Below are 25055 nucleotides of genomic sequence, written 5' to 3' on the forward strand. Positions count from 1 at the left end.
TTGAAAATAAAAATAAAGCGGACTTTATTTAGAAGATAAAGGTGGTGGTATCAGTTTTGGTTAATAAAGTTGGGCTCAAGTGTTTTAACAGGTCTTTTACTGCCATCACAGACTGGCATGCCAAGGGCATTCTGAATGCCAATTACAGATTGAAGTTGTTTCAAAATCCAAGATGCTATCAAAAGCTGATGGAGTTTGAATTTTTCTTAAAGTTGGACTAACACACTTTTATATAAGAGTGACTAGATTACTTGGTTCTGAAAATGAAAATACTACACTGAGCAATTCCCCTCCTCCACAAGTCCCTAAGGCAATGTTGCAGTTGCCTCTGACAGCCAAAATCTCAACATTTCAACAGAAGGGAGCTGGGAGGAACTGGCAAAATGAAAAGCAAAATTAATGTAATTGTAATCGATATAGGCAGCTGCCACTTGTGGCAAACCAAAGCCTAGTCTGATGCCTGTTTTCTTCACATTTCACTGACATCTTACCAGACGGTAATGACATTCTTGAAGGAATGTGCCAAGACTAGAGTGGGGAAGGCCCAGACAGTGAGTGGACAGAATGCATTTTGCATCCAGTTGCCTTAGGTGGTACAGTTGATTAAGGACAAATACCCAGTGGGAAGACCCACTAGCCAAAGGTAACTAGAAAAGAGGAGGATAATAAATGCATAACCAGTGCAAAGAAAACTGCGAGGCACCAAGACCACAAACCAGCCAGCCCACTTTCCTCCTCTCCATCACTGAACGGTCTGGGAGAAAGCATTAGTAACAGCACTTGTCAACTGCTTCCCTGGAACAAAACATGACAAAACACACGGAAGGTTTTGTTTTCATTATGGTTCTCGGTGTACTTTATTCTCCTGCTGTCTAGCTAAGCAGCCCACACAGGACAGAAATGGGTAGCACTGAGGAATGATCAGATTTTTTTTCTCCCCAATATTCCTGCCCCCTCCCTAAGCCCTGACCAACCCTTATCAGGAATGGTTAGTATATCATCCTTTCCCTCAAGGAACAACTAAAATTTAAACAAGGCATTAGAAAGCCAGGTCTCTTCATAGGGCTTAGGAGCTGGTGTGAGCTCTCTATTCACAATGGAGCGTCTTTCCTTCAAACACCTGGATTTTTTTTTTTTTTTTTGTACACTGGTTCATAGATCGGCACTTGACTTTGAACCTGGCACCAAAAGGCACAATATCTGATACCCTGTACAAGAGCTATTAGAGATGCTGCCATATGGATGGGCAAAACTGAGCCAATCCCACTTATGAATGGAAGGCCTGAACAGGGAGTTGGCAAAGAGAAAAAAATGTAAGCCCATATTTTTTGCTAGAATGGAAGTAAAAGTGGGAAGTTAAGGTCTTATTTTTTAATCCTCCAAATACCAGGAAGCAATTTAAAATCTTCCATGGTGCTTTTGAAAGCAGCATATTCAAAATGCCAGCAAAAACTCCTAATAATTGCAAAACCAAAAGGGGATCAAAGCTCACTGACATCCCTCCTTATTGCTGAAAGAGGCTAAAACCAAAATTCAAGGTGCCCTGTTCCCTTGTAAAAGGGAATATAATTGATTTATCGTTATCATAGCACATCACACTTTAAACAAAAATATTAAAGCGTGTGACCAGGGGAATGTTTTGACACCATTTTATTAATCTTCAACTTCAGTGGAAAAATATAACCTTTTCAAGTGCCATTTTCATCACAAGAGTTCTAATGTAGATATGTGTGTGTGTGTGTGTATACACACACACACACATACATATGTATTCTTTTGATCACTTGGTTTTGAAGTGCAGCAAGAGACCAATACCTTATTATAATCAATCAAATAAATGAGAACAGAAGGCCAAGCAGTTTCCAAATGGTTATTTTATCAGATTGTTTATAAACATTAAATTTATCCTTGTTTGCAATCCAAAATAGTTACCTGAAGTTTGCTGTTTGTGTGTGTTTTGTTTTTAGTATATGTTTTCTAAACTCTTTGGCACAATTTTCTGGGGGCGTTCAGACTGCCACAATACATGTCAGGAGAGAACTTTTCTTTTGTGCTGCCAATTCTGAACATTTAAATTTTGGTTTGTTTGGGTTGTGGCTTTCTTTTGAAGTCTGCATTCTTTATTTGTAACATTGTATTTTTATTTTTTCTATATCCTCTAACTCCAGAGTTTTTTTTTTCTCCCCCCACCCCCCCCCCCCAACTTCTACATTCACAGTTGAACCATATTATTAGGAAAGGCGCCTTGATGAAAAGATCAGGATGGGAGCTCTGACCATTCGTCAGTGTTTTCCCTAAAATTAAAAAAAAAAAAGAAAAAGGAAAAAAAAAAAAAACCCAAAAAACAAAACCTAAAGAGCGTCTTTCCTTTTTTTTTTCTCTTCTCTTACATCTCTTGTGCTGCATCAGTAGACCGAACTTCAGTTAGTTTTATGAAATGCAACATCTAACCCCTTTTTTTTTCTGGGAAAAAGAAACTGCAATGACTTGAAGTTGAGAATGTGGATACCGCCTCATTCACACACATTCATTCTCAGACTGTATAGAGTCCCTCACCCTCCTTTTAGCCGGCACGCATACAGTACCAGTACCATGTGGCAAAGGTACCCCAAAGGTGGGCTTGAGACTCAGGCTCCATCTTTCTCATCAGTAGCAAAGGCCAGGCTGCCTTTTACAACAAAGCACCACAGCTGAACCCAGTCCCTCCTCCTCTCCCAAACTAGTCATTCCACTCGGCACCGGCCAAAAGACAGAAAAGCTAGTTCTAGCCTCTCCTGGGAAGAGAGCGCTTCCTTTTTTATAAGCAAGTAAATCCACTGTTTTTCTCTTTTCCAAGATGGCCGACGTTATGGTTTTCTACGAAGTCAGTGCTTACTTAGCTCACTAACAGCACTGCTGTTGGTGGCTGCAGCTGCTGCTGTGGCAGGATTTTCAATGTGGTGTGTTTTCAAGCCTCACTCACTCATTCTCTCATTCCCAAACATTCAGCATCCGTGCACACTCCTCACTTCCGGGTTTTTCAAAAGATTGGAGATTTCCAGTGGGGGTCTCAGGTTATCATCCCAATGGTAACAGATCTAAAAACAGATGGAAAAAAGGTCAATTTTTGAGATCGCATATAGCCAATAGAGCCAAACATCTCACTGATTCCTACAATTAAGTGCTCAAAGACCTGAAGTGAATTTGTCAACTTTGCAAGGACTGATTATTTTTATTAGTTCCCTATATGCCATCTACCTGCTTTCATTAGCACTTACAAAGGGTGGGAAACTATAAAGATTAAACTCAAAATGGCCAATTTTACTGAGATATGTGCGTGTGTGCTAAGTCACTTCAGTCGTGTCCGACTCTGTGTGACCCCATGGACTGTAGCCCACCAGGCTACTCTGTCCATGGAATTCTCCAGGCAAGAATACTGGAGTGGGTTGCCATGCCCTCCTCCAGGGGATCTTCCCAACTTAGGGATCGAACCCACATCCTTAGTGTCTCCTGCATTGGCAGGTGGGTTCTTTACCACTAGTGCCACCTGGGAAGCCCTGAGATCTGGGGTGTAAGTGAGAGAAAAACAAAGCTACATTTCAAAGCAGATGTCAGATAACTCCAACTTTGGATATCTTTTGTAAAATAAAGCCTTGTCTAAAAGCACTTCAGTAAATAAAGAAAAGAACATGAGGAAACAGAGAGCAGAGAAAGATTTATGGGAAAAGGCCATTATCGATAACTTTATTAAGGTTCCAAAATGATTTGGGGACTTCACTGAATTCTAGTCATGTAAATTCTGTCCTTTATCACCAAATACTTGGCTCAAGGAAAGATGGGCTGCCTGACCCTTCCACTAGTACAAAGCTGAGGAACAAAGTCCTGGCTCAGAAGCACTTATATGGGAAATAGTACAAAACACCAAAAGAAAGCCCTTGTCAGAAAAATCTAAAGGAAATGTACCTCCTCCCCAAGAAAGCAAAAGAAAGGGCAATGGAAACAAGCTCTTACCAAGCTTGGTTCTTCAGTTTCCTCAGTTCTTTTGTTGCCCATGTAGCAAGGGTTTTTGCTTTGTTAGTCTTCGATCTCCGTCCTTCAGTTAACAGTTCATGGATCATTGGCCTAGCTTCTACTAATTTCAGTACATCCTTCCCAAATGCTGTACACAAGTCCCTGTGCAAAAAAACACGCCTGAAAGTGAGCTCCTGGCCCCACAACAAGAGCACGTTCAGAACCTCCAAACCTACAGCTAAGCTAGCTATAGGCTTCTTGGTATTTACCTACTTTTTAAAGCCAGAAGAAATTTTCAAGATAAATCTAACACCTGCCCTCAACAGATTACAAAAATGAGATGTAGTAACTCCATGGCTGATTCATGTCAATGTATGACAAAACCCACTGCAATGTTGTGAAGTAATTAGCCTCCAGCTAATAAAAATAAATGAAAAAAAAAAAAGATTAAAAAAAAAAAAAAATAGAATGACCTTACCCAAGGTTCCACAGCTAATTCATGGTAAAATAAGAACTAGATTCCAAGTCTTTGAGCTCCTCAAAACCAATGTTCTGTCTTCTAATGATGCCTCAGAAACCCTCAGTAGAGAAGGCCAAACAGAGGTGATTTGCTGACCAACATCAGAATATGAGATGGACATAGATCTGATGTTGCTTCTATACTTCTTTGAGAGCTCACTTCTTAAGAGTTTGGTGGGAGAAATTAGAAATCTGGAGGGTCTGGAATGAGATTAGAGCTAAGTCCGAAATGAATTACCACCTAAGAACTCAAAACAGGGTAAGATGTGGTCTATAAATTGAAAGAAGTCCCCTCTGTGCCAAAAAAGGTGGGTAATTACCATCCAGGCTACTCTCAATATTCTTTACAACATGTCTTCTCATTTTCTGTGAGAAGTCCTATTCAGCTATCAGAAGCAGAGTATAACCTACCCTATCAGTCCGGCAGCACAAGCTACTACTCCATCCGTATGATCCTCATCTCCAGCAATGTGGTCAATGAAAGACAGAATAAATTCTACTCGGGGCTGTACCAGCATCACATCCGCTATAAAAGAAAGAGAAGGTCTAATGAGGTTGCCCTCCAGCTGGCAGACGTACACCCTGTTTCAAAATTCCCAAATACCCGACCTCCATCATGGAGGCTTCGGTCCAGAGAACTAGTCATACACAGTTACACCAAACTATTTTTCCTCATTCTTCAAGTCAAGAGAAGATGTAGATACTCCTTAACAAATAGAAGTATGTATATATATGTAGTAGGACAAATGCAATCTTTAAGCCTATGATATCAGAAGTGTGAAGTACAATATTTCCCCAGTCAATAACAAAAAACATCAGGTGACAGAGGAAATCTAATCCCCCAATCCTTCAATTCAGATGACTGGATGGGGGAGGGGCAGCACATCTCAAGAACTCCCACTTGGGGTTGGTACACATGCACCAGCATCAACAGCCTTGCTAGATTCCATCCCTTGCAATGATCAAGTTGTTAAACAACACAGCTGAAGACGCAGTGGTCAGAAATAATAAAGTCTATAACCTCCCCCAAAGCTACTCCCTTCATTAGAGCACTGTTCCTCCTCCCCTTCTTTTAAGCAGTAAGTGTAAGTTAAGCAGTAAGTGCATGGCTACATGTAAGCCACGCAATGAACACAGAGTCCATCTGGCTAAGTGCACACTAGACTAAGTCAACTGGAATGTATACTCAACGGTGTACGTTCTCCTGGTCTCCCTTCAATCCCTGGACAATTCCAGTATAGGCTTCCAAGCAGCCTTCCCGTAGCTCATTAAGATAATCCACCATGTCATAGTCTGACTGCAAGAGAAAAAGAACAGAATCACTGTATTTGATGGCCTTTGGTTGTGCATTTGTCAAAAGTCCCGCTCCTCTAATCAGGGCTGGACTTAAAGATACCTTTAAGCTTACCTTGTCCACTTGGGCCTGGGAGGCCTGCTGAAGAGTATTCAAAACAACCTCTAGGTATTTTTTAAACTCTCCACCAATAGCAAGGGCAATATCACCAAACACTGACAGAATCTGTGGCTTCACAGACCTGTGGACATTTTCATTCTGACAAGGAGGAAAAAAAAAAAATTTCTGTCCAAAGACTCAAAGAGCTTTTTTTAACAATAAGCAACTAATATCTTGGGTATAGAGTCAATATATTGGTTCTAGACCTGTAAGTGACATACACAAAAATCAGCAGTGGTCATCTCTAGATAGAGGGAGAGATTATAATATTTACTTTTCCTTTGTACTTTACAGGTTCCCACCAGTGCCTCTCAGGTTCCATACATTGAGCATGCATCCCTTTATTTCCTTAGGTTAGAATCATCTTGTAAAAATGAGCAATTCCCTTCATAAGCCCACAGCCAACATTCTGGAACATACAAACTCTCTGTCACGGATCTTGATGTTTAATCATCTTTCTAAGATTCTGTGTGTAGACACTCACCCCCAAGTTCTCCAGTAAGAGCTGCATCACCTCATCACAGAAAGGTAAGATGTTGGATTGCAGGGCGCGGCATAAGTCTCCCACTAAGCCCACAGCTGCCAAACAAACCTGCAAAGAATCAAGCTGATCATCTCTGGCACAGAAAAGCCTGCCTGCAGGGGTAAGGCATGATCTCTACCTAGCTACTGATCCTCTACCACATGAACCTAGAGCCAAAGCAGCAAAGACCCTTCTTCCCTGAGCTTAGTTCATTTTAACAACCAACATGGCAGAAAGAGAACTAGGATTATTTAAACTACCATTAAGAAAGGACAGAAAAGACAATATTCACCAAGGATGGTGGTGGCAGAGACAGATGGTTTACTGAAAACAAAACAAAACCTTTCTGAGGGTGCTACTCTGGTGTGTATAATATCCAGTTTCTTACTGACTACTTTTAGTTCAGACACTTATGGCAACAAAGTAGCTCAACCCTGATACATGGGGAAGCACCACCTGGGTTACAGGATCCAGATTTCTGTACTATAATGCCTACCAGGTATAAATGAGGACGTAAACATATTATTTTTGAAAAGCATAGCTTACCTGGTACTCAGCGTAATTTTTCAATCCAATGCCCAGGAAGGGTTTAAAGGCCTCCATGTACTTTAGGAATTCACCACCCAACACTGTAAAAAACAAAACCCCATCTATTAGCACCATAGGATCACAGAAGTGAGCAAAAATAACCATCTTAGCTCTCCCAAAATGTACACACCCCAGTCAAAAGGCAGGGTAAAATGAGAGTTAAATACCAATTTTATCATAAAGACATTACTGCTGTCTTGGACAAGCCAAATTCATAACTGCTGGAGAAAATGCCAAATCTCCAGAGTGGGATTTCACTCTGGTTGAAACTACCAAGTGGTATGGCTCTCCAGGAATGTCAAGGTTCATTATGAATTGGCTGAGGTAGTCATACTGACTTCCACTTCTTCATCTGATTGTAACATGAACTCTCGGGAAGCCAGTTTGTTTTTTTGGCCTCACCATGTGACTTGTGGGATTTCAGTTCCCTGACCACGGATTGAACATGGGCCATGGCAGTGAAAGCACCAAATCCTAACCACTAGGCCATGAGGGGTTCCCAGAAGCCAGCTTAATAAAACAGGATCTTTAAGCAGTTTCATCAAGGACTTATTTAACAAGCCAGTCAAGAAAAGCTGCCTGGGTTTCATATTCAATTCAGCTACTCTGGGAACCAAAATTAACTTATGTGCCCTGCCAGGGTGGTCACAAGGTGCCAGACCAGTTGGACATAGGCTCCTTATGCTAGAAATGAGTCTGCCTTAATAATACACCTTACAGACCACCACTGAAGAAGCATTCCTGGTTTCTGAAGTCAGATATGGTTTCCCCAAAGCAATTCCAAATAGTTAGATATGTAACAATCAGAAAATCAATTCCTAGAACTCAGTGTTTCATCTCATTCCATACTAGGCACCATATTGTCTCACACCTAGATCCAAAACATTAAAACCCAAACCAGAAGGTACCAAGTGCCAGGAAAGAAAACATAAACTTTTGCTTCCTCCATCCTTTACAGGCGTCAAAGTTCAATAAAGCAAGTTAAGTTTCAGGGGGAAGAGGAACCCGAGGAACATGAGATAGATAACAGTTCCCTCTACCCCACAAAGAGCTGCCAACCTGACTTGCAAATTGGCTCCCATTCACTTCAGGGAGAGTGGCAAGGCAGTTATACACAAATTTATACTTATGTTCAATCCAACTCTGAACTGACTCAATATCCAGTAAGTGAAAAGCAGGACTATGCTTTTTGCAGTCAAAAATTCTTCATGGCTACTGAAACTCTCTTGCACTCTAAAGAAGTTTCCTTGCCTGATTGCGGCTCACTGACCTTCCACCAATGTGCTAACTGCCATTAGGGCATCCTCTTGCACTCCCCCAGACCCAGCTGTGCTTTGGAACATCCTTAACAGGGAGGCCATGACCACATCAGAGATCTGCAAAGCATCTTGATGTTGCACCTTCCGGAGAACATTCTGTAAAATGAATAAAAGTTCAGAATCTGTTGATTCCAAACCCTCCAACCAGCACACCATACTGTGTCTTTAATTTTTTTTTTTAAATCAATTAAGTCTTTAGAAATTTTTTGGGGGAAAAGCTTTCTCTGCTCAGAAGTTTTGAAAGTGCAAATCACCTGCAACAAAACATACATCTAAATAACTCATCTATTTCCCAATTCAGAACAAACACAAGAGGATCTTCCATCAAGTGTGATAAATCAGCCTCCATATTTAGCTGTATTAAAATGGCAGTTCAATTATTTCAGCTTTGAAGAAGGACATGTCATATGAGAATTGCTACTCATAAAACAAAAAAGCAACCCTTTCTATGGCCTAACCCATTTACAGATTGTGGTCAAGAAAGTCTTGATAAAGCCAATCTGACTTTTCCTAATTCAACATTCCTCAAACCTCCCTCCTTACCCTTTGTTTCAACTAGTGTCACTGGATCAGGAAAGACCTGTTAACAGCCATGTTTTAAAAAATTAAGTCTGGCATAAGGAGACTTAAGGAGAAGGGAGTCATAGGTAAGATGACCTAGTTAGCATCACTCAATTCTATAACCTAGTACCTACCCTAAGCACTAGACAAGTTCCAAGGTTTCCCTGTACTTAGGTAAAAAAGGGAGTAACTCTTCAGCCATGCCATCATGCTAGTCATGATCAAGGAGTAACATTTTAATTTTCCCAGTCTCTCCCCAGAAAAAAAAGTCTACTGTCATTATCAGTAAATTATAAATTTATAATCTGTATATTACAATTATAAATAACAAAGTTTCCAATAGCAGTTGCTTCCAAAGATGATGGCAAAAACACAAGGCTCTGTTTTTAGCTCAGTGAACCATAGCTGGGAACCAAATCTGACTGGGCTACACTTGAACAACCTGATGAAAACCAAAAACAAAAGGCTGCTAAGACAAAATTAGCTTCTCATGTTTGCGAGGACCATCACAAATAGGAGGAGTTTCCTTCCCTACATTGTACAAAAGGTAAATTGCATTGCACTGTACAAAAGGCAAATTTTATGGACAGACAAGAAAGGAAAATGGGAAACTCTCCTAATCAATCAGACAAATGTCTTCTGAGAAGACCTTCTGACCATCATCACCCACAACATCATCTTCAGAGTTCTGTGTGTGCGTGAACTTGTCATCCTGAGACACAGTGCTTTCCCTGGTGCTATTAAGTGATAAGGCACCATCATACCTGAAGAGTTGCGCAGAGTAAAGACTGAAGGTCATTGAACTGGATCCTATCCGATGTGCTCTGGATATGTGACTACAAAGAAAAGAAGATCGTGTTCTGAACAAACACCTTCTAAAAGGCTCTAAATGCCCTCCCAAAAATGCTTCCATTTCTGCTGGATAAATAATCTCTCCTAGTGCTAATGGAAAGTAAATAAAAAACCTATGTATACATATGGTGTAACACATATATGAATAAACTGTAGCAAGCAATGCAATTGGAAGTTGCAACATTTTTTCTATGAGCCTTATGTCTTTCTAAGAACATATATACTTAAACACCAAAAAAAAAGAGAACAGTCTTGAAAATAGAGCTATGTGTAAAGTACCACACCCTTCCCACCAGGAAGGTGTTCAGTCTCACCTCCATCTGGAGCACCTGTTGCAATCGTTCCATGATGACCAGAGTAGTTTTCTGAACCGCAGGGTAACAATCCTTGGCACTGTTTTTCACAATTTCCATTAGTGATTCATATGCAGAACTCCTCAGGTTGTTCTGGTGTCCATCAGGTCTGTAACGAACACACAGCAAAAAACCTTAAAGTCTTAACTGAGAAAGGACAGAAAGTCTTCTTATATAGACATTATCTCACTGAAAATAACCCACAAACCAATATGGCTGCAGACCTGATCTGAATTTGGCAGATACAATACAGCCTGGAACCAAAATTTCAATCTCTGAGCCAATGATTATGCTCAGTATGGTTTCCAGACCTGATAATTAGAATGGCCCTTTTAGAAAGGGGCTAAAATTATATGAAAAATAGGCAAGAATGCTGAAGAACCCATGTGGACAATAGAATAGGTTGCACAAAAAGCTATGAAAAAGGTATCTTGGGAATTCCCTGGTGGACCAGTGGTTAGGGCTCCACGCTTTCACTGCCAAAGGCTCAGGTTCAATCCCTGGTTGGGAAACTAAGATCCCAAAAGCTAGGCAATAGGATTCTTTTCATTTCTCCTATTGCAATGTTTCTATATTAGACAGCCCCCACAAAGAGTGTAAAAGGAGTTGGATGCAAAGACACCACTTATTTCTGTATAGTATCAACAGTTACCTGTCTGTGGTCTCCAGGAGCTTCTGAACTATGAGTTCAAAAGAAGAAGATAAGCAATAGGTAGCTGGTTCTTCCTGATCATCAGCTACATCTGCAGCTTCATAAGCAGCTTCAGCCAGACTGGAGAAAGCCTTAAACCCAGACAGAGTAAATATTAATTAGTCCTGAAAAGACCCCCATTCCAGGATCACCTCATTTTCCCTTAAGATACCCTAGGCAGTGTTCCTTTCCAACTGATCTAAGACTAAATCAATGGCAGTAAATCTTTAATTCTTCCTGTCAAGGTCATCTCAAGACAACATCTATAAGTATCCTTAAAATTAAATAAATGTATGTATCTATATTTTGTTTCTCCTGCCCACAGGAGAAATAGTCTCTAAACAGTACAGTATTCTCACCTACCATGAATGCCTGCCACTTCATTTCTTCTCTTTCCATTCACAGGAAGCCTTTCAACCCCACTCCTTCCTTATTTGAACTTCCTCCCCCAAATCCCAAAGTTCCCTAGTGAACTATACTCAGCCTATACTGACTCAGCACTTGGGCCGCCTACCTTCCTTCCCTCGTGCCCCCTTCTTAGCAATGCTACTTTTCATAGCCAGCAAATCTCTACCTTAAAATTTGTTGTCCCCAAGCCACTGAAGAAAAGAAAGAAAACCAAGTCCAGAGAATTTTCCCACTGGGTTAGCATGACTGTTCTAAACAGTTGGGGAACCAGTCACCATGAGTCAACAGCTCCCTCTGGGTCATGCAGCTCACATCTCCCCCACATTTTAATTGATGAAATTAGGAAGGAGATGCTATTCAAAAAGAGCCTTCTAGTCAGGTAGATCCATTTCTCTCCCACACCTCCTACTTCCTTGCCAATGGCTTAGTCAAGCTCCTTATCTCAACAGGAAGAAAATGCCTCACCCAGCACACATTTGAAGCCACTCTGGGTTCAGCACTGAGGCCCTCAATCAGACACTGCAGCAGGGGAGTCAAGTAGACATCATTGATGGCGGCTTCAGGGAGCAGTTCACAGATTCTGCCCACTGTCCATGCAGTTGTATCTCGAACAACTACACTGGGGTCTTTCATTAATTCTATTAAGGTGGGCATAGCCTGTAAATATAACAGTTATTGGCAACACAAAACAAATATAGCCTATAAACGTAAGTTATTGGCAAAGCAAAACAAAGATTGATATTCATGCTGACCCAATACCCCAGAAGAGGAAATACTGATGGCTGGGTTTTAACTCAAAGTTATCAAAACAGTTTTGTCATTTTATAAGATATGCTTGTCAAATATTCAACAATATAACAAAAGTAACTGGAAACATGAAAAAGTCCCCCTCTCTTCATCAAATCTCAGTATAGTTTTATTAAGACTTTGGTACAAATACTTTCAGCCATCTTGACTGAATTATTCAGGCAGAGATCCCAGGATGCAGCTGAAATGGCATTTAGCTATTCCTGAAAGGTTGAGTTCTATATACTAAACAACTAAAATGCACTCTTGTGTCACTTGTTGTAGCAAAATAAATACAAAACTTCCATCAAGATTTTTCATTACATGTCATTTTGTCCTGAGGATTGAATACTCACCTCATTAAAAACCATGGAGAATTATTTGTGTTATAATATTTAGTGAAGAAAAAAGAAACCAACAAAAAACAAGCTGTAAAAGTATTGATACAGTAAGACCTCCACCCTAGTACACACGCATAGAAAAAACCTTCAGGGATAAATACAAAGCATTAATAATGTTATCCTTGGGCAAGAGGATTAAAAGTAACCTTTTTTTGGGCCTTTTCTCCATTTTTCAAGTCATATGGTTTTTGTAGTAAAAGTAAGAAATACATTTTATGCCTCATTGACAGCAAATAGCTATCTTTGAAGTGACCTTTGTGGATGACTATTTACAGCTTTGTTCTTAAAGACAAATGGTCAAGCAAAAAGTTAAACAATAAACACCCCACTTTCCACCCCTACACTCCCTCAGCTTCACCTGTATAACTAGTGGTTTGAGTTGATTGGGCTCTGGTCCTTCCAAGATGCAGCCAAAAGCCATCACTGCTGCATCCCGGTACCGCCAGTCAGGGTTCTTGATGTGTTCCTTGATGAAGGGAAGGACATGTGGGACAATGTCATCTTCACAGCAGGTGGCCAGGAGCATGAGGCACACCCCTGCCGCTTTGCAGGGGTTCCAGTCATCATCGTCGTCATTTTCATCCTGGTAAAAGAATGTGGCACTAGTTCAGCTCCTGATCAAAGAAGCTCTTCAACTCAAAAGGTCCTCTGACTACAGTACTCCCAATTATCATTACAACTTAAGCTTTGGGGAAGTAAAGAAAATAGAAAACCTTCATATCTTTATCTCCTCCACAAAAACTCATCAACACAACCTCTGTTAAACAAGATGCAGACAGAGGGAAGGTATTTCTCCCTACTATACAAGATGAACAAACTCCCACTACATGGAATACAGATGAATTTCAAATACATCAAATAAAAGGCAGAATAGAAGAAAGCTAAATGACTAGTAATGTAAAGCTCAAAATTAGTCAAAACCTATAGAGTTAAAGGTGAGGGAAGAGAAAGAAGGCACTGGTAGGGGCAGCCTTCTGGTATGCAGGTAATTATTATATTTCAATAAAAATAAAAAAAAGATTACATTTGGATCTCCCTTGAAACTAGAAATCAAGGTCATTTTTATTGTGGCCATTCACACCAGAGTAATTTAAGACATTTATACTTATACAGTTTCAGAAAATTACATACCTAAAGAATGATTTGTTCCCAAATGAGAAGCACAGCAAAAATATACAAAAGCAAAAATACTAAGATCAAAAGATAAAAAATAAAATAAAATAAAAAATAGCAACTGTAAAACTGAGCAATGAAAATTTAAGGGAACATCCAGTCCATTTCAAAGTAATATATCTCTACTTATCTTTTGAGACTGCTATATTAAGAGTCATGAAATTCCCTAAAAGCAAATTATATTCCTGTAAACACAGAAATTTTGCAGTGCTCAGTTACAGCATTATTTCCTCAGAGCACTGCCAGCTCTTTGGTATATTTCACATGCACCAGAACAGGTGAGGTGACAGAATCTTTCTAAACACCATACCAAAACAAAAGGAACACCATAAAGCCAAACAGGAACAACAGTGCCTTCTTCCCCAGGTGGCCCAGTGGTTAAGAATCCACCTTGTAATGCAGGGGACACCGCTCAATCCCTGGTCCAGGGAGATTCCACGAGCTGTGGGGCAACCTAGCCCGTGTGCTTCAACTAGGGCTGCACCCTAGCGCCCATGCGCAGCAACTACGGACACCCATGTGCCCTGGAGCCCGTGCTCCGCAACAAGGGAAGCCCCTGCAGTGAGAAGCCAGCTCACCACAACTAGAGAAAGCCTGCACGCGGCAACGAAGACCCAGCACAGCCAAAAATAAATAAGTTTTTTAAAAAAGGGGTAATTTCTCTATTTACTCATCAAACCCACATTCTTCATGAAGTCTTGTTCCTTTTATTTGGTCACAAACTACTCAGAGCCTGAAGGACCTTACAGATCCAGTTCAGCTCTTTGAAGTCATGGATAAGAACATCAAGTTGTTCCAGAATTGTGGAGTTTCTTCATGGCAACTGTTCCACAGCAAACCAACCACTACCAAGGCCTCACAGTTCACTTGACTAGATTTGGAGGGTAACTTACCTGTTTAGTTAGTGTCTGTGTGAGGATTGGAACCAGGTACTGTAGTGCTCCCTTGGCATAAAATTTGCTGGTGTGCTCAGGGGGCCGTCCTTGTTCTGCTGCCTGAAGAGAAACATAAAGCAAATTCCGGATGGCAGCAAACAAACCATGAAGGCGTACCATGTAAAGTCATACAGTGAGAGCTGCCCATGGGTCTGCTCAGGGCAACAGGGACACAGAGACTGCCCTGACAGTCCAGTGGCTAAGACGCTACGCTTCCACTGCAGGTGGCATGGGTTCCATCCCTGGTTAGGGAAGATCCTGCATGCCTTGAGGTGCGCTCCATCCCCCCGCCAAAACACATGAAGCACATGGTAACATGCAGTATGAGTGGTCTTTGGAGGCACTCATTTTGTCTAGCTACTTCAATGAGATTCTTTTAGGCCATACATATAATCTACTTTAAAGGATCAAGGCAATCTTAACAATTACATTCTTTTTTCACTAACTGACCTTTGGATAGAGATGCACTAAGCTCCCATAAGGTGGCCAAAAATAAGACAGCGCTTTCTGAAGGACATGAAGACAATTAAGGTTGGAAACAAAGCCAGAATTTTAATTTGCAAGTGCAGAACTAACCCCTTTCTCTATATCTAATTTCTTCACCGGTTGGTAAGCTATCAATTATACATCCCATCCTTGCATTAGGACTTCCAAAAGAAAATAATTCAGCATCAGATAGCATCTGGTTAAAATGTGACTGCCTGCTGCCCCCTTGTGTTCACAGGACTAATATTTACAACAAATCCAGGCTGGTAAAAATAGATGCCTCATGGTTGTGGCTAGTGAAAAAAAACCCCAAAATCTCTACAAATGGAGATACCTTCTAACCCCAGTCAGAATAAAGCTCTCCCAGAGGAGAAAAATAACATCCACAAAAAAGGTAAGTCCCAAATCCCAGTCAGAATAACAGCTCCCAGCACATCAACCCTCCTAGGCTCACCTCTGAAGCTTCAATGGCCAAATCCATTTCCTCATCACAGACGTTGGACCAGAATTCTATCCCTTGTAGGGCCACCTCATCAATGTCACTTTTCATTGCTTCAATTGTGATCTTAAGAGAGAAAACAAGATACCCCAGGTTCCAAATAAATGCTGGTTCAAGTTCGACCCCTCCTACAACCACAGATATTCAAGTTTCAAAAATGTAGATTTATGAAAGCTAGGTCTGAAATGAAAGGCAGGAAGAAGAAACAAGAGTTTTAAGATATATTCTTTTTATGAGTACAAAGTTAGCACAAGTTTTCTTGGCACACTGCTGATGAACTCAAATCTAATACTCAAGGAATTTCCTTGATTTCACAACATTAAATAAAAAAATTATGGAACTGACAGGACAGGATCTAAGAATAAGGGGCTTTTGCAATTAGCTATATGCTCAAATGCATAAAATAGAAGTACTTACTGCAAAAAGAGCAGGACCCATATATGTCTCCATGTACTGATAATATAAGGACATTATCTTCACCAGATTCTGTAAGGCAGCCACTCGTACCTTGTGCAAACATCAGATTAAACAGTTTACTTCTTAGTTTAATAACAATGCCATCTGACAAAGGTAAATAAGTAACTGCTTCACTTAAGTGGGTCAATAATCTATAGGGTTAATCAAGGTATATTTGGGTAATATTTCCTTTCCTTCTTTTTTACTTTAAAGGTGTCTGTGGAACCCTTGGCAGGACTACTCACTATTGCCCTCAGACTGGATGTTATTTCCACCTGCTTCAAGAGTTAAGGTTTAGGCTCCCAAAGTAGGAAAGCTGTTTCAAAGGCTATAACGGAAAACAGGCCTTTGAACAACCTAAAGCAATTAGGTAGCAAGGCTGATCACAAACCATTTCTCCCTTAAATCTTTTTTAAGAGGGTGGCAACTTCCGTCATGTTAGCTTTCCAAGGACTATTCTTCCCTCTTCTCCAATATATTGAAGAAAAATTCTTTTATTAATAAAAGTATTAGTCAAACGCTATTTCTGAAGTCACCAGATTCCAACATTTCAAACTACTATGCTAGAGTGAGCATTTCCTAGGAAAGATAGAAGACATGACCTCACACTTACCCTTGTATCCGGACACTGTGTGGCTTCACAGACTACCTGCATAATAAAGTGCCTTTCGGACTGCAGAAGAACAAAAATAAAGAGAATTAGAAGAAGCATGTGTATACGAAGATAACTAGACTATCCCTTCAAGGAAAACCTCTCTTTCCCTCAGGGACCCACAGAACTCTGGACCATTTGCAGGTTTTCCTAGACACAGCAATGGGACTATGAGGACTCTAGTGTTTGCCCTGGTGTCTACTATCTGACCTGCCCTCTAAGGAGGTCCCTAATCATTTAATCCCTCAAATGATCTTCACTAAAACAAGACTTGAAGAAGGAAGCAGATAGAAAAATGTAGGTCACAGGATTTAAATAAAGATGGTTAAAACAAAAAAAAATCATACATCAGGAAAACTCCTTTCCTCGCATTTAAAATTTAAGAGAATTCTTAATTTAAACAAACCCAGATCAAGTGTGGTAAAACATAGAAGACTTAATGAATTTTGTTTGCTTCCATCCTCTTTTGATATCTACAAGGAAAAACCCAGTTTTCCAAATAATTAGAACTGCAGTTTGCTTTGGTTTCTTAGACATCCCAACTTTGTCCAATGTAAGGCCAAAAAAACCCAGAAAGCCCAACTAAAGAGTCAACAAATACAACACTTTCAGATCATATCATCCAGCAATTCCACTTCTGGATAATATATCCAAGAACAGAAAACAACTTCTCAAAGACATATTTGTATACCCACATACACAGCAGCACTATTCACAATAGCCAGAAGGCAGAAGGAAGCAAACCAAACGCCCATCAACAAACAAATACAATGGAATAGTATTCAGTGTTAAAAAGGATATTCTGACACATGCTGTAACAGGAATGAACCCAAGACATAATGCTAAATGAAATGAGCCAGTCACAAAGACAAATCAAATCCTATATGACTCTGTTAATATAAATTATCTACAGTAAACAGACTCATAAGAACAGAAAGTAGAAAAGTTGGTTGCCTGTGACTGGGAAAGGGAAAACAGGGACTTAACAATTGTTTCAGTTTTGCAAGACGAAAAAAGTTCTGGAGATTGGCTGCAAAACAACGTGCACACACTTAACACTACTGAGCTATACATTGGTTAAGATGGTAAACTTTATCTTATTGTACATTTTAACACAACTAAAAAGAAATAATAGAGGGAAATACTTTCAGTCAAAATAGAATTTATATATTCATTTCCAAAAGCACCTTCCTACTGAAGTACGAAACAGCCCAATTTCCGTAATTTAAAAAAAAAAAAAAAAATCCCCAAAGCATACTCACATTTTGGACTGCAAAAGGAAAAACCTAAGCCTAGAAACATTTTAGATCACATTATTCTCAAAAGCCAGATGAGAAATGGCAAACACCTATTCCATGGCCATGTTCACAAAACACAAATCTTAACTAGACTGGAAATAAATACTTCTAAACAAGATAGTACTTTCTGAATCATAACCTTAAAACAACACAAAACTTTCATTTAGCTCCCCTGCCTCACCCTCTGAACCTATACTTTTTAATCAAAAGACACTTACCTCTTTGTCAAAGTTTGCTTTGGTGAACTCCAGTGAGTTCAGGAGTGCATTAGTAGCTGCTAGCTTCACATTATTACTAGGCTCTTCTTTCCTCATCCCCTGGATTATGGCAGTCAGAATCTCATTGGATTTATCCTGTAGCTGCTCTGGGTCCTGAAACAAGCAGAAGTGCAGTGAATATAATAATTGAGCTCATGACTAATCAGCAGTCCTTCTATTCAAGAGAGTATCATGAGACTTTCTCTGATCTTTCCCCACACATTTCCATTTAAGGACAAACCACCTGCAAAACATCCCAGGGTCTGATAGTCCAAACTTGAACTGGAACAAGTTAAACTCATCAACTTCATCTCTTGACTCCTTAGCGTAATCACTCTGGGCATGAGGTAATGCTGGCTCCCCACCCCCTCACCGTTCTGTGTACATGGAGATGGCAGTGTGGTGCTTCTTCCAGGCCATCTGGACCGACTGAAGTCAAGCTTCAGAACATCTGAGGACCAAGGATCAACACCTGACACACCTATGAAGTCAGGTGCTATGGACTCCTTTGCTTCATCAAATCTGTGTATCAAAACTGATACCAATGGAGAAGGAAATGGCAACCCATTCCAGTATTCCTGCCTGGAGAATCCCATGGACAGAGGAGCCTGGCAGGCTACAGCCCATACGGTCGCAAGAGTCAGACACGACTTAGCATCTAAACCAAATAAAATCTGAGGAAATAGGAAAAAAAAAAAACCTGATACCAAGAGTGGTAATCTCAGCAGCAAGAGTCTTAGAAGTGCTGCATTTAACATACTGTGTCGTGGCTCCAGTAGTTAAACCAACCACAGCTCAAAAGTTGGCAAACTGTTTCTGTAAAATAGTCATCGAAAAAGTAACACAGTATCCCTGGTACATTGAGGATCTTCAAAAAGGGATTAGGTCAAAGAAAGGAGGCAGAATCTATGCCTCTCCAAACAGGGATTTTCATCTTGAGTTTGTGACCCTTAAAAGTCTCTTTCTTTAGGGCATGATTAGCAATATGAAGATAAATTAACTATCCAAATATAGAAGTCTAACAAATAAAGCAGCCCTACTTTCAAAACACATTGCAATAGCTTGTTTTTTTTTTCATGATGATAAAGAATAATTCTAATACCATGCATGTTACAACTAGAGGGAATCAGCGGTATATAAGTTAGATACGGTACTTACTATATCTTGGCAAATGTAACCAATAGCTTCCAATGTCGACTCTTTCATGTGCTCTGTGCTGTTGGGATTTGTGACATTGGCCACCAGCTGAGGAATGAGTTCTGGCCACTGGTTCACTGGGATCTCTGCACAAGCAATACCAGCCACACACTGCGAGGCAGAGCTAGGCCGGTAAGTTTCTGTGCCCAAAGTCTGCAAAACCTGTGGCAGGGGCACACACACACAAAGACAAAAGATATCAATTTCTAATACTATTTGAACACATTTTGCCTACCAGCACACATCTTATATCAGTCTCTGAATTATCTTTAATATAGAAAAGTAGGAAAAGGCATATACAGCATAGGCCAATTGTTGGGAATAAAGCTGGCCTCAATACCAAGAGCAGCATGATCAGCATTGCCCCAAAGCCTAGAAATGAAACCAATCACCCCCTATTTCTAAATAGAATCTCCAAAGCCAGACACCTCACCTCAATTTTCAACACAAGGTAAGAAAGTAGCAAAGGTACAAGTATAGACAAAGAATGAAGCCACAATGACCCAGAGTTAATCATTACCATGATCAGCTAATTCAGTCAATGAACTAAGACTCACCAGTCCACTCAAAAAGGCAAACAGTTAACTGTTCCTGGCATGAACACAGGACAAAGAGTAGCTGCCAGACATTCAGGCCAGCTCTGCTGACTGGGTCAGGTCACTTAGTATCCTGCTTTGTAGCTAATAATAATGAACTCCCTCCTATCTTTCCCCCTTATATGGTATATCATCAGCTCGGTAACATCTGACTGATTCTAAATGAAGGTTTTGCTCTCTAGGCCTACCAGAGCTAGATTGGACTTTAACAAAATCTGTGTGTCAAAGATATGGGTGGGGAGCACGGATGAGATGAACTGTCCAAAAGGGCAAGGGGTGAACAGGTATTAATCCAAGTCAGACTAAGAAATCATAAGGTACCTTCACATTGTATTGCACCATCTCTGAGTACATATGGAATGCATACTGAATCCCAGTCTCTATGTTTATCTTTTCTCCTTTAAGTTGCTTCTAGAAGACCATTAATATTACCTCAGGTGATTTAGAAACTAAACGTCTAACTCTTGAGTACTACAAGTTATTTTTTTTAACCAAGGGTGACCCTAAAGGTAATACTCAATTATCAGAAACAAGAGGATAAGAAATTAGCTCTCAACTCTGTCCAAGACCCAGATTTCAAAAAAAGAAATAACCACCAGCACTGAGAGAGGATCACTAGATGTGCTATGAAAAGGGAAAAAGCCCTAAATAACTGCTATTACCCTTCATGCACAAAAGCTCAATAATGCTGATAGAAATTCCTACTCAAAATTTTTAAAAAATTCTGGGGCTAAGATTGATGTGCCCCACCCCCAATTACAGTTCTGATCATGTCTTCTCCCATTTACTACTGTGTAATTTGAGGAAAATGAGAAATTGAATGAGTACAGTAAATATCAAGATTTCCAGTCATTAATGGGATAAACTTCATTTATACCAAATTATTGACAAGAAGATTAAAATGTTATTATATAAGCAAACTCAAGTGGATAGAAATAGCTCTATATATTCCAAAGAAGATTCAAAGTAAGTTGACTTTGTAACCTAGTTTTCTGTCATCAGTTCCTCCATGCAAGACTGGAGAAAGAGGTACATAATTAGAAACAAAAGTTACCGCTGCAAAGGGCACTAATTTACCTAATGCTGACACCCAGAACCAGGAAACAGAAAATATGATATGCAGAACCATGACCAGCACAAATAAAGATGCAGGAATCCTCCCAATGGCTTCCCCTCAAATAGCAGGGCCCATCTGACTGCACAGATTCTTGACTTACTACTCTCTGCACCTTATTCATGTAAGACAGGCCACTAAAGAATCTAATTTTTAAAAAGAGTGTATATATATACATATATTCTGACACTCTGCTGTGGCAAGAATTATGAATTTCTAATTCAACAAGAAACTCACAAGAACCCCATAATGCACAGCGACAAGGGACATTCAATTTTCCTAAAAAAAAAAAAAAAAAACCCATCTGCTAACTCTTTTAAACACTGACAAAAAGCCAGATATTTCTAAAAATTTCTCATAATTTGCTAAGTAGATAAAAACAAGATTAAAGTCATAATCTTATTTCATAAACTCTTTGGGCTTGAAAGGCCCAAGAGATCATTTAATTCCCTTCCTGACCACACAGCACCATGCCTAACCCACCAAACATTGAGAATTATCTACAGCAGATGTTCAAGAAAAGCTCCGTGCTAGTTAACTAAGGAAGAATCACTTGAAAAAAAGACTATGAGAAAGATTTAAATACAACTTTCAAAATCTGCAAATTTATGACCAAAAAAACGACATTCCCTAGGCTAGTATGACCAAAGGCTAGTATGACCAAATTACTTACATAATTCTTGACTTCTCGTCGAGCATTAGCATCAATAGCTAGCCACCTCTGCTGATATTGTGCCTTGATATCTGGATCTTTAGATGTCAAAGAGTTCTTGATCTGTAAACCAGCTGCAACTCTGGCAACTTGACTGTTTCCTGGATTTGCCAGCACTCTGGACAGTTCCACAAGGAAAGTGGGCTGTTAAGAGATGTGAATAAAAATATCTCTTAGGAATTTCACCAATCCAGACTAGCACCAAAAAACTGGGAAAAACCTAAAAATATTAGGACATAACACGATATCTCAGAAAATGCCAAAATATTTACTTCAAGATTCCTATAAAAATGTTACTTGGTACATAAGGAAGTCACCATCTTCTCATACAGACTCAGCATTTAACAAGGAGTTACAGCTTAGTGCCCGAATCTTCACATTAGATCCCCCAGAATTAAAGCAAGTTTGACAAACTGGTAGTCAGAGGATTCTTCTACCTGCCTAGAATACTATCTGGTACCTCAGTAAATTATACTTATTAACTGAATATGTTATGACAGGGTAGAAAGTAAAATTGTTTAATTTAGATTTTAAAAAATCTTAGTCCGAAAAGAATGATATTCAAGAGTAGCTTTTGATCTCATGAAAGCATGCATAAGAGAGGGAAGTACTTATAAACCTAAAACAGACTTAGGAGGCTGATCTTTAGTTTTAAGTGCTTCAGTAAGAAGGTAACAATGTAAAACATATATATAAAGAAAAAGCAATAACAAATATTTAAAAATGGGGGCAACTGAAAGGATAAAAATGTCAAGGAAAATGACTCTATGGTTACCACACTAAAGGTTCCTATTCATTTTGGTCTTGAGTTGTTTAAACACAGTGGATTTTTTAATCCACTCGACCTTTTGTAATGAAGAGGTCCCCCAAAACTACTCCTTTGGTTTAAGTATCTAAACACACATTACTCTTCTCCACAAAAAACTCTCTCCAAAAAAAAAAAACAAAAACAAACAAACGCTCTCCAATGGAAAAGTTAACAGGAAAACCCAAAAGCAGACAGCTTCTTACCCTTCATCACAGTGGAAGATAATTCTTAAAACTTTTATTAATTATGTACCACTAAAGAATGTTAAGAACGTTGGGAACAAGACAAAATAAATGCTAGGAATAAGAAAAGGCTTCTTGCCAATTTAGCGAAAACCGAAAACAGAAATATATATATACCAAAAGTTCCATACTAGTGGGAAAAAAATCTTTTCTATGGAAAGTTAACGATAAAACGATTAGCAGCAAAAACTAGCACATGGAAGGGGGGGAACCCACAAAACACAAAAAAAAACCTAGCTTGTATAAAATAAAAATACTCCTTGTCACTGTTTTTGCTTGCGCTATTTTGCATAGATAACACAAAAGAACACATCTGGTTACAGTGTTATTTACCTTAAACCATGTCTAGTATCATTGAGCCTTCTCTCTGCTCCCCACCCCCCCCAACAGGAGGGAATACAGAGAAACATCACTGGCACACAGGCTGTTTCAACCAATCCATCTAACAATTCTTACACAGAGGTCCAGTCTCTAGTGGACTTAACATTCATTTTTCCCTGTACCCCTTAAATTCGAAAATATGACAAACGAGGAACTTTCCTCTGTGATTTCCTCTGGAAACAGGCCCGATCTCAAGGATGAGCCTCAGCCTGTTATCTGGGTGCAGATTTAGTCTCTACTGATTGAAGGGGAGGGGGGACCTGGGAGAGGAATAACCAGTCAAGAAAAGGGAGAAACATTGCCGGAATGGGTTAAGAGGCATTCAGGTGCAGGCCTGGCCATGAACATAGATCAAGGGAGATTGGAAAGGGTAAAGCTCTGCCAAGTACGTGGAAAATCATAGGGGCCACGGGACAGGAAGAAGAAGCCGGTCCCGATCAGAACTGGGCGGGCAGCGGGGCTCCGAGCTTCCACATGGCCCCTAGGCCCGGCTCCCCCACCCCCACCCTTGCTGAACACGCAGCGCGGTGCAACCTAACTTCCCCTCCCTCCCTCTTTCTCCCTCCTGCTGCACCGCCGCCCTCAGGCCGCGCGCCGATTGGGCGGCAGTCACCCCGGCGCGCCGCGCCATTGGCTAGCTGCCGGGGCCCGGGGCGGGACACACCCACCGGCTTCCCGATGGCGGGGTTAGGTTGGACCGGGGGGGGGGGGAGGGGGACGGGATGGGGCGGGGTGGGTTCCCGAGGCCTGGGCCTCCGGGAGGGCGGGAAGGCCCGCACGCAGGGGATGAGGAGACGTCGGGATGGGGGACGGTGGGGTGGCACGCACCAGGTTCTCCACGGCCGCACGCTCCAGGAACTTCTGCGCCGCTTCCAGTTCCAGCCGATCTGGGGGGAAGGAAGTGGGAGAGGGGCCAGGGTCAGAGGGACCAGGGTTTCCCCTCCCCCCACCCAATCACCTCAGCCCGACCCCCGGCCCCCGCGTCCTACCGGGAGACACGGTCTTCTCGAGGATGGTGATCAGCTCCATGGCGAAGGTGGTGGCGGCGGCGACTCCTCCTAAGACGACGGCCCGGCCTCTCGGGCGGCGGCTCTTAACTGGGGATGGGGGTTGGGGGTCGGGTGGGAAGGGAGGGTGGGGTGGGGGGCGGGGGTCACCACAAGCCCATTCACCGGTTCCCTCTTGGTAGTCGCTCTAGCTCCCCTTCCTTCCTCCTTTCCTTCCTTCCTCCCTCTTTCTAATTTGCTGCTGGCGGCGGCGGCAGCTGCTCCTCTGACGGCGGGGGAGGGACCCCGGGGGCAGCTCAGAGCGCGGCTGGTGCTCGGGTGGCGGAGGGAGAAAGAAGGGAAGGGAGGCAGTAAGTGAACGGCGGCTCGCAGGGAGGGAGAGAGAGGGAGGGAGGAAGGCGGAGGGATATTCGGCTGGACCTCTCCGCGGCGGCACCGCGCTCCATGTCGATTGGTTGCCGCCGGGGCCACGCGGAATCCCCAATTGGCCAGGCGGTCAGCGTTGAAGGGCCGCCCTGCGCCCATTTGCCCGCTGGTTTCAAGGCCCGGGGTTGGCTGGGCGGGCAGCAGAATGGGGCGCGCGGATTGGCCGAGAGGAGGGACATTGGGGTGAGGCCGGCCAGGGCCGGCCACTGATTGGATTGGCCTGCTAAAGGCTTTGAGCTCGGGCCGGCCGGGCGCTGGGAGGAGGGTGGACCGAAGGTAAGACTCCGGACCCGCGTGATTGGCTGGGATACTAGACGTTGATAGGATAGGGCACCCGAGAAAACTGGGGAGAGGAGTTCGGGGTCGGGGCCG

At 41.4% G+C, this 25055-nt stretch overlaps 1 protein-coding gene across 1 annotated transcript; it reads right to left on the minus strand.

Annotated features, from left to right (window-relative positions):
* KPNB1 (karyopherin subunit beta 1) lies at positions 1–24375 on the minus strand. Its single transcript, XM_043904347.1, has 22 exons — positions 24240–24375; positions 24079–24137; positions 21781–21963; positions 19359–19559; positions 18162–18314; positions 16607–16666; positions 15955–16044; positions 15493–15603; positions 14511–14612; positions 12803–13027; positions 11723–11914; positions 10811–10941; positions 10120–10267; positions 9718–9789; positions 8344–8488; positions 7032–7114; positions 6447–6554; positions 5918–6061; positions 5701–5806; positions 4921–5035; positions 3991–4152; positions 1–3077 (listed from the first exon to the last, which is right to left on the minus strand). Coding segments are annotated over exons 1-22 (2631 nt in total). The 5' UTR covers positions 24280–24375; the 3' UTR covers positions 1–3076.
* Between the last annotated feature and the right edge of the window lie 680 nt (positions 24376–25055).

The sequence above is a fragment of the Cervus elaphus genome, chromosome 5 (genome assembly GCF_910594005.1).
Source record: "Cervus elaphus chromosome 5, mCerEla1.1, whole genome shotgun sequence".
In the NCBI taxonomy this organism is placed as follows: domain Eukaryota; kingdom Metazoa; phylum Chordata; class Mammalia; order Artiodactyla; family Cervidae; genus Cervus; species Cervus elaphus.